The sequence below is a fragment of the Rhinopithecus bieti genome, unplaced genomic scaffold (genome assembly GCF_001698545.2).
Source record: "Rhinopithecus bieti isolate Rb0 unplaced genomic scaffold, ASM169854v2 scaffold_37691, whole genome shotgun sequence".
NCBI classification, from domain to species: Eukaryota; Metazoa; Chordata; class Mammalia; order Primates; family Cercopithecidae; genus Rhinopithecus; species Rhinopithecus bieti.
The window spans coordinates 441,694-452,309 of NW_016815803.1; the positions used below are offsets into that span (position 1 = coordinate 441,694).

At 35.1% G+C, this 10,616-nt stretch overlaps 1 protein-coding gene across 11 annotated transcripts in view; it reads right to left on the reverse strand.

Moving 5' to 3' along the window:
- The window catches only part of MECOM (MDS1 and EVI1 complex locus), a 312,984-nt gene that overhangs the window by 17,809 nt on the left and 284,559 nt on the right, over positions 1–10,616 (reverse strand). For 8 of the 11 annotated variants that reach the window (XM_017853738.1, XM_017853742.1, XM_017853747.1 and 5 more), the window contains exons 9-10: positions 6,849–6,875; positions 671–837 (exon numbers count right to left, since the gene is read on the reverse strand). In XM_017853738.1, the coding sequence (XP_017709227.1) occupies positions 671–837; positions 6,849–6,875 (194 nt within the window). The remainder of the gene's footprint in view (positions 1–670; positions 838–6,848; positions 6,876–10,616) is intronic. The other 3 variants (XM_017853741.1, XM_017853740.1, XM_017853749.1) reach the window with 1 other exon arrangement.

Here is a 10,616-nt window from a genome sequence, read left to right on the forward strand (position 1 = left end):
ACATAGAGTGGTATCAGATCAGACAAAATCCTGAGACTTCATCCATCAAGGTATGTACTCATAAAAGCTTTTTTTCTGGAAAGAAAGTGACATATTTTTCAAAGAGCAGATAAAGTTGCATGCCTGAGTCAGATACCTACACGTTTCTAAAGATGATTCAGAAATTATAAGCATAATTTATGTAGCAAAAAAAATCACACACAAAACCAGAAACATAAAATAAGCTTTACTACTGATGAGTAACAAAAAATGTACTAGCTAGTTTCATTCACTTGTGGACCTTATTTGTCTTTAATTAATGGCCTTATTCTTTAATGCCATGACAATTAATGAATATATGCTTGAGCACAGTAGTAGTATATCTTTAGATGAAAATAATTAATTGTGAAAGAAAATTCATAAATATCAAAGTGAGACAAGTAGATAGTATTTGGACTGTTTCCAACCTCATTTATCACAACCAAATGGCCTGTGTTAAAATTCACATTTAATAATTTTTTAAAACACTATTTTATATTTCACTAAATGAAGAACACTTTGAAGTGCTTGAGATCTATCATGGTGGCTATTAATCATCTAATCAGGAATAATTTCCAAAACAAACAGCAAGGCCTTTTGAAATCAGAGGGGAGATTTCTGGAAAGTCAGCCATGATTAACTGTTCAGTTACCTGCAGGTATAGCGTTCCTTTCCCTTCCGCAGAAGGTTCTCTGGCAGGGCACTGGGAGGCGCCCTGAAGTTGAACATAGAGGGTACTGACTGTAGGAGCTCACTTGCCTCAGGTTTCAGGGCACTGAAGCTCTCTAGCTTTTCTGCCATGTTTTCAATAGCTGACATCTGAAAGGTAAAAGCACAAGACCATGAAGCGTTTGGCATCTTGTCTTCTATGATAATCTCTGGCAAACCAAGGACATCATTTAAAAGGGAAGCATGAAATCTGTGATGGGTTGTAGAAAGAGACTGTAGTATCCCAATATTAAATAAACAACAACAGAATTGATTTATGTGGGAAATACCATAAGTAGAACCAAGCTTATAAAACGCTGAGTGAACTTTTTCCATAAGACCTTGGTTAGGCCATTTTATCATAATCTGATATATAATTGAACATTGAAATATATAAGAGAGCTAATAAAGCCAAGTCAAGTTTTTTATTTGATTAAGTGACAGCATTAGTATCATGGGATGGATATTAACGTAATGGAAATTATAGGGAAAGTTGCTATATGCCTTGCCTAGGCAATGAAAACCATAAGAACCATGCAGTCCCAAGAAAAGAACTGAAAGCATGGAAGAACATGAAGTGTTACAAAATTACAGCTTAAGCCAAATATGTGTAACTCAGAAAGAAAAAAATTAAATGTATAGGAGGGTATTGCCTAAGACTACATTAAATTACCATCTGGATATGCCATTTTTTTTTTTTTTTTGAGACAGAGTCTCGCTCTGTCGCCCAGGCTGGAGTGCAGTGGCCGGATCTCAGCTCACTGCAAGCTCCGCCTCCCAGGTTTACACCATTCTCCTGCCTCAGCCTCCAGAGTAGCTGGGACTACAGGCGCCCGCCACCTTGCCCGGCTAGTTTTTTGTATTTTTTAGTAGAGACGGGTTTCACGGTGTTAACCAGCATGGTCTCGATCTCCTGACCTCGTGATCCGCCCGTCTCGGCCTCCCAAAGTGCTGGGATTACAGGCTTGGGCCACCGCGCCCGGCGGATATGCCATATTTTTAAGTGGGATCATATACAAATAATTTTGATTAAATATTAATTTCATCAAAGACAAAGACTGAGTTGAAATGACAGTTCGTCATATGTTAGTATAATTTCATATAACATAACTTGGCATGTACCTTGTAAGACAGGGGGAGCAGTTCATGTAAACATGCTTTTAGAGAAACATTCTTGAAAGAAAACTATCCCTGCCTAATTCTTCCCCCAATAATCTAATTTTTGTTGTTTATAGTCTTCAAGTTTTTGTTCACCTGCACCCTTATTTGAGAGTCACAAGCAGAGGATGGCATTTACTTTTAAAGTTGGCTTGATCACTGTTTTTAAAAAATTTTTTTGTAGAGATGAAGTCTCACTATGTTGCACAGGCTGGTCTTGAACTCCTGGTCTCAAGCAAGCCTTTCACCTGCTTCAGTCTCCCAAAGTGCTGGGATTATAGGCATATGCTACTGTGCCCAGCCTTAGCTTGATTCTTAAGCTCCACAGCCAGAGGGACTCTCCCCTTTCCTTTGACCCTCTCAACATGTTGGTTTTCCTCAGGGCTCACATTTTATTTGGAAGCTGCTTATTACTGAATTTTTAAGTAGAAAAACAAGCTTTCAGGCCATCCTGTTAAATCAACTCACCCATTATTTATTTGATTCTCAGGGCAGTGTGCCATTAGAAAGCTCAAGAAGCTATTTTAAAAGGTGTTTGCATTCTATATACATTATATAAAATTATCAAAGAGCTGTGATACTCGACCAGAAGATACATAAGAATTGAGATGATGACTGCAAGTTCAAACAACTGGTCAACCCAAGAAACGATCCTTTTGCTAATGAGACAGCAGGACAGAGATGGAGGCCTAATTTATGAGCTCAAGTTAAAAATAAAAGGCAACATTTCCTACTCAGAAGGAAAAATTAACAAGACATATATTCTGTGGACACCCAACTGGACAGAATACCATCAACTTTTTAAAGCAGAGCAAAATCTGACAGCATGGCCTGAATATGATCTCTTCTCACAAAAGGAATATTGTGTGTTTGATTCTTCAAGTGACTATTCATGTTCTAGTTAGTTCTCTTTTTTTCCCCCTTTATCCTGGAGCCTGCCCTCTCATTTCATGCCTGGACTCCTAATGCTAGCTACAAATTGCAACGTACAGGGTACTACTGCCAATTTGCCAAATGCCTTTCATCAAACATGGTACAAAAAAATCTCAGAGGAAAGTCAAGATACATTTACTTGTCAGACGACAAATGTGAATGCATTGGGAGGCAGTAAGGGCTATAAGCTCAGGGGTTTGATTCATAATCACTCAGCTGCTAAAACATTCTCCACAGATGCAAGTGGACAGCACATTTGTCACGATGAAGGATTTTGACACATACTGATCACAGGGGAGAGATATGGAATGATGCTGCTGCTCACAGAGGTTGGAGGAAGTTCTGTCTCTGCAGAACATGGTCATTATTCCCTTCTAGACAGAGCATTAGCATGTCCATGTTACTTTTGATTTCTTTATTAAAATATCAATCCAGAAATATTTTATGATACTCTTGTATTTGCATTTCTTCCTTCTAATTGTTCCTTGTAGAAAATCATTTTGAGATTCCACCCAGCAAGAAAGCAAGAAATAAGTTTTTTAGTGAAAACCTCTGGCCTTCAAACTGATTAGCACTAGTAACAAGCATGGGTAAGGGTCATGATCACACACATTTATTCGGAAGAACAGTTAGTGCACGGGTAGTGATTATAAATGTCTTATTTAGGTACATTTAATATTTAAGTAAAAGTTCATTATCTAGTGGTTTTAAATCATTTGAGTGTCCATCCTGTTGACATACTCAGATTCCTGCAACAAAACATCTTATAGAAACACGTTTCCTTTTATATGGAAAATAGCTTACTCATGACTATTATTCTCGGCTTTCATCTTCAGCACACATAAACTACAAGTCCTTCAAGTTATTTGAGAGCAATTGGCTGTTGAGAAATGTGTCTTGCTTTAGTAGCTGCTAATAGCTAGCTCCTTTTGAAGAAAGATCACTGTGATTATTTTTCCTCAAACGGTTTCGATTTGGGAAAACCATCAAGAAACAAGAAAATAGATTATGGGCTTGATGGCTAAATAATGACATTCTTAAAGGTAATAGGAAAAAGAATAAGGGTTATGCAAGTGTCTTACAAGCTGCCCCCACCTTTGGCTTCCGGTGTCAAATGAAAAGAGGATTAAATTGAAGTGGGGAAAGGGAGGGAAAGAAGATGGGAAGCGAGCTGAGGGTAACTGTTAACACACATACACACGTACACAAAACATTTTCTGCCCAGCCAGCAACCACTGAAGCAACGTAAAAGCCTTCGTTGAATCCTTCTTTTCATCTTCCTAATATTTGCTCTTACAGCACTTGACCTCAGTTGAAAAGAATAAGTTTCCACATTAAGATAAACAGAAGCGACTCAGACATCTGCTAGTTGGGGCAACTCGGCAGTTCTGTGACCATCATCAGCCCTAGTCAATACCTATGATTAGGGTATTGGATTAACATGAGCTGTATTGAGTGTACAGATCAAAACCCCAACTTTCTCTTGCTGGCTGGTCTGACTCACGTGATGTTCCTCCAAAAGTAACACACTTTTTGCAGGAGAAATAGTAAGTTTTGAGATTAATTTTAAATTTTAAAAATCAAGATAAATTGGAATAAATGGAACAGAATCTAGCTGTATGTTTTTAAATTATGAAAAAATCAAATGAGAAGAGCAATATCTACTATGACGAATAAGAAATTTGCTGAGAATGGGGAAATCAAAGGGGTAAAAGTTAGATCATATATTTTAAAAATATATTACCCTGTGATTCATTAATGTCATAGGCTAATCTAAGATCAGTAAATGACAGTTTTTTTCCTATGGAACAGTAATTTTTATTTACATATATAATAGTTGATGTTATCTGCAGCCAGATGTCTGGAAGAGGAAGTCATTTCACCCTGTTCCAGTCCCCAAGAGGCTATTAACTTTATACTGACGCAAACTAGTATTTAGACACAATTCCCTAGCTTCTACCAAAAAATGTAGCTATCTCTCTAGTCAAATAAAGTTAGTATTTTTAAAAACATTTCAGCAGGCAAGATATTATCAACTGGGTCCTAAGCACTTAACTTAGCATTTATTATCTGGCAGCCAATAATTGATGACATAAAAAGGTTTCTCATTAAAACTATTAAAGTGACAACCTGATTATATGAAATGATATGTCCAACAACACCATTAATCATGTGACCCAATGTTTTACAAATTAGATTACACATGACTTTATCATAAAATAACTAACTTTTCATAAATAACTTATGATGGGAAAGTTTGTAGATTTGGTAGTTTTCTATAATTAGTCACTTGATAATCTTGAGAAATCTCAAAATCATGGTCATATGGGGGAGAAGTAAATATTCCTATTTTGTGGTTATCTCACTCCATGTATCACATTCAGCAGCCATGATTATGAAATCACTTAGTTTTTTCTTTATTTTTTGTGGTACATTGTAGGTGTATATATCTGTGGGATACATGAGATGTTTTCATACAGGCATACAATGTGAAATAATCACATCATGGAGAATGGAATATTCATCCCCTCAAGCATGTATCCTTTGTGTTACAAACAATCCACATAGAGATTTCTTTACCACTAAAAATTATAAACATGTATCTTTAATATTCCCTACTAATATCTGTTTTATAATACAAATGTAAATCACATCTCCAAAAAACCTGTGACTCAATGGAATGGGAATGTTTCAAAGCATTGCAACAGCAATCACTATGCTGTTGTATTGTAAGAAAAGGTAGTTTAACTTAAAATCTATATTGCCTTTGTAAATTGGCACAATCATTGGCCATGTATGCAGGGGGTCAACACCTTAAGCTTCAACCAGCTAACAACAGAGCTATTGTCAAAGTCATACTGTACCTTAGAAAAGATGAGGACCATGAGGCACAATACTCAAGACAGATCTCTAGCAGGAAATGCAAAGGAAGAAGACTGGAAATGCAGGCCAGGATAATCAGAAAACAACCCCATCTATTGCACAACTTTGCCTAAGTTAGCGGGTTGATCTCTCCCTCTCTCCATAAATATTTGTATACTTTTGAAATAAACTTAAACCTTAAAAGTCTATCAGAATGAGAAAAATCACAATTTTACGTATTCCACAAAAGAGATAAAATGAAGAAATTTCTGGTAAGGAAAAACTAACATCAAATAGAGGAAACAGGTTAATGCTAAAATGCTTCAACTAAGTTTATATATAATTATCCAGTGACTTTAAAAGGACAGCTGAACTATATCCCAAGATTTTGCCCATTCATCAGAAATCAGGATAATTTTCAGTGAAAAGAGAAACAAAACACATATACTTAGAGAATATTTTAACTATATGTTATTTCCACTGACCGAGTTTTATTTGGGGTAAAACTAAATAAGCAGTATTCTTTGTATCCTGAGTATCTTCCACAATAAAAAATAAAGCTATCCCCTAATATATTAACTGAAACTGACTGTATCTGGAAATAGTAACTGAAAGTCAAGGAAGTGAGACTAGATGCTAAAAGATCCATTCACTAGTTACATGTGGATTTGTAAACATTTAGTTTTATATCTTCAGATAGCCAGAACCAATTTCTGCCCTGGGATATATGGATGTGAATTCCCATATCAGCCTGTATCTACACACAAGTTCAGGTTTTATCCTTTAGAAGGCTTTATCAAAAGCATCTTTACATGCTGATACGGGCTCCACCAAATAATGGTTGTTTTCACTTAGTGACCCATTTCGAAGCCTCGTTTAACAGGGTGTTCCCAGGTGTCCAGAAAGAGTTCCATATCAAGGTATAATTATGTGGAATGGATCAGATTTATCGAATAAAATCATTCTGTAAACAATTTCTAGCTCACTAAATGCCCAATTATAACTGAAAGAATGCAGCTTGAGAAAGCGGGTCAACTATCTGCTGGAGCCATATCATGTAATGGAAAGGGGTTCAGAATTCTTTACGTCTGTACAGCAATTTAGAATGTTAAGCTGTTTTCTTTTTAATGCCACATCATTTTAGTCAAAAATATAAGTAGGAAACTTACCCAAGTTCTCTGATCAGGCAGTTGGAACTGGGAGCAAAATTGAAACAAAAACAAAAAATTACTTCTGTGTTGGTATCTTTATTGCAATCTATCCTTTGAGAAATTAACATTTGTACTAAATTAGTAGTTTTTGCTTATCATGTAACTGTACCTTGAGTAAAAGCTTTGGAAATAAAATTAAATATTTTATAACACTGTTGAATTTCCTCTATTTACCTAAATGAAATGTTTGAATCAAGGTTCATTTTACAAGAAAGCTAAACGCTACCTACTAGAGAATCTTACAGCAAATCAGATGCTTCCTTTTATTAATTACTACTTGCTATAAAACAATATCCCTAAATTTATTCTAATAGCCAAAATTAAGCCATTTCCTGTAAAATCCAATCTCTTGCATTTTATAATGTTAATAACAAAGAAAATATATTTACTCAAATATGAATCACTGAATAACAAAAGGATAATCAAAGGATAATGTACTTGGAAATTCACTACTTGATTTTTATTAGTATAGGACTCAGACCATCAGTAGTCAGAACAGTTAAGAATGTTAATGGAAAACTAAAAAGTTCTAGCTATTAATGACAATTTATGACAAGATTCACTGGAAAAACCTTCAGTGGGTTAGAAGCTCTTCCAGGAGACACAAAAGTTTAAAATATCATTTTGCTTGGTTAAAGGAGATATATATTTTGCTTATATACATTGTGGTGTCTTTATTAAGGAAGATACGTAGTTTTTAAAGGATGAAAACTTGATTGCAGAAGAAATGTAACCATAAGAAACACTTGTTGAAAGCAAAATAGAACATGAAGAACAGAAGATTTAAGTGATTTTTCACATATTATAACTTAGGAAAAGACTGTCTCCTCAGTTCCTTGGAATGTAGTAGCAGGATAATCAGCCAATTTAAAAGAAAGAAAATATAAAAGAATGAAGAAAGGACAGAAATGGAAGTAAAAAAAGAGTCTGTTGCAGATGTATTCAAAGCCAAATATTTGCAAATAAAACGTGCAAATAACCAAAAATAATATTAAAAGTATAGAAACATCAAACCAAGGAATAATAGCCACTTTTACAATAGTGTAATTGACAAATGACTTCCATGGATGTTCAAATGGGCTATCATCGTGAATGCAAAGGATCCAACATAGGAACAAATGAAATGGACATTCAGAGGTCACAAAGTAATAACATTCCCTGCATCTGACCTATTTGTGGCCATTCAACTCCTTTTCAAAATTATAGTGACCATAAATAATTTTCAACCACATATGCAGAGAAAGCCTCTACTATGCTTATTTCTCCCTTAGAGTAAACTAACTGATTTGTAAAAGAAAACTAGAGGACTAAATAGTTCTCACCTGGTCTGATAGAGCAAACATGCTTCTTCAAGAATTGAACTAAGACTTGAGACCCTCGGCATTTATCTTTTAATTTTGATGTATGTATTCATGTATCTTCTAAGTATTTTTGACAGAATTTTTAAAATACATATTATTCCAAAAGGCAGTAATATAGCCTAATAATCTTTCCATAAAATTCAGTAGATTTTTATTTACCAAGGTGTTCACTTATCACTGACTAGGAATTATGGAATGGGAAGGGATATGCTGAGAACAATATAAAGATATACAAAAATTGTAAAATCAGACTTGCCCAGAGAATACCACTATGAAGCATCCTTATTTCTTTTTCCTAAAACATTGAGAATGTGATACCCCTTTATTATTACGACAACCCTAAGAAATAGATAGGGCAGATATTATTCCCATTTTGAAATGAAGATCCAGAAGCTGAGAGAATCCATGTGATTTGCTCCAATATACTTAAATGGAAAATAAAGCAATGAACAGTTTTATGCAAGCACATTAGCTATGAAATCATAACAAGCACTGAGAACAGAGGCAAATCATTCTGCTTTGGCTCCTTGATCTGTGCCCCCTTTACTTCTGCAGTGAGGTCATGCCAAGAATACAATAAGCATCTTTTCAAGTACTCCTAGTACATGGCATGGCCCTGGCAAAGAAATTGGGCAGGGGATGAGAGGAGGGTGTTTTAATAGCATCCCTTTATATTTATAATAAAATGTTTTTGCACCCACTAATAAGAGCTCTTCCTCATTTAGGTCCTTCCACATGCCAAGCACAATGCTAAATATGTTGTGTACACAAATGCCAACTCTTCCAGCTACTCTGGGAAGGGTAAGACTTGATTAAAGAGGAAGAGGGCTTGCCTGTATCCCAGCTTGTATCCCAGCTATATATAGCACGACACACGAAAACAGTCATGATGGTTATAAAAACAATGAAATATTTCTGTAACAGTTGGTAAATAGCCTTTGCCCTAAGCACTCTAAATGTTCCCCTGCTTCCCTGGCCTCATCCCCAAACACTCCTCAGATAGTCCCACTATCCAACAAATAAAACATTGGCAGTTGGTGCAGCAAGAGCCTCCAGTATCCTGCTCCAGAATGGCAGAAATCCATTCTGATTGGTGGGTATTCATGACACATCAGGTTTTAAGTATTTTGATCATCACTCTTGGGTCCTGTTCTAGTATCAACATACAGCAATAGGGAGTCCCTTATACCAAGACGTGACATTCTGGTGTAGGAGGAAAACACTGCCACTGCACTCCCACAGGTGTGTTTGTGAAGATCTGAGGAATAACTGCTATGCTCGAAGCCCTGGACACATGCCTCATCTTTTGTGATCCTTAATTAATTTGGGAATATTAAAATATAACATATCTGCTCTCATAATTTTATTTTAAAATATACACCTACTATATTGCTAACAGCTGCAAATTCATACAGAATTAATGGTTGACAAAACTCCCCATCTTATGAAATGGTAAATTTACCATGGCTAGCAAAACATTTTTGAATTTCAAAGTGGATAGAAACCTTACACCCAACTCTCTCATTTTACAAACAGGAAAACTTAGAGCCAGGTAGACTAAGATACTAAAAGACACTGAATCCCTGTTTTGGTTTTTCTCCATTCTATCATGTACCCATAGCACTCAATTTCGAAATGGTTAATTACCAAATTGTAAAGATTAGCAGAACATGAAAATCATGATTTCTGTAATTAATAGTACTGTAATTAATTATTATAACATTAATGCATATGTGAATATTATATCCTCATAAGTATTTACTTAAAATTATACAGGAAGCTATCAGGAGAGATGTACTTTTTGTACAATATCTGACACAAAATATGTGCTACATTCCAGTTTATTAGCCTATGAAACTTTACAAGTACTACTTAGATCAGTCTAAATATAAAAGATAGTCCCGATAAACATTAACTGTTTTATAACTTACTTCTTTTCCATAAAGTAATTATGTGAATAACATTCTTTAATCTTCCTATATAAAATTAATACTAACTGGAATGTTTCTAAAACTTTTACTGCTAAACCATACATTATCTCATTTTGAAAGGGAGTGAGAGTTCTTTAGCAATAGTAGATTTATCCAACTAACCCAGAAGATTGTGTTACAACTCTCATACTCTTTATTCAGGACTCTGGAAAGATAATTGAAAAAGTGTAAAAGAGGTAACAGAAAGGAAAAGGAAAAAAAGAATCATATCCCATTATCTTTATTTAATTAATTTAATTACCTCATAGCTCTCCATAAGACAGCTGGCATAAACTCCCCCGATTTTATTAGAGAATCATCATTTTTTGTTTGAACATATTGCAACAGAACAAATTAGTGTACTCTGTTTTTTTTTTTTTTTTTTTTTTTTTTTT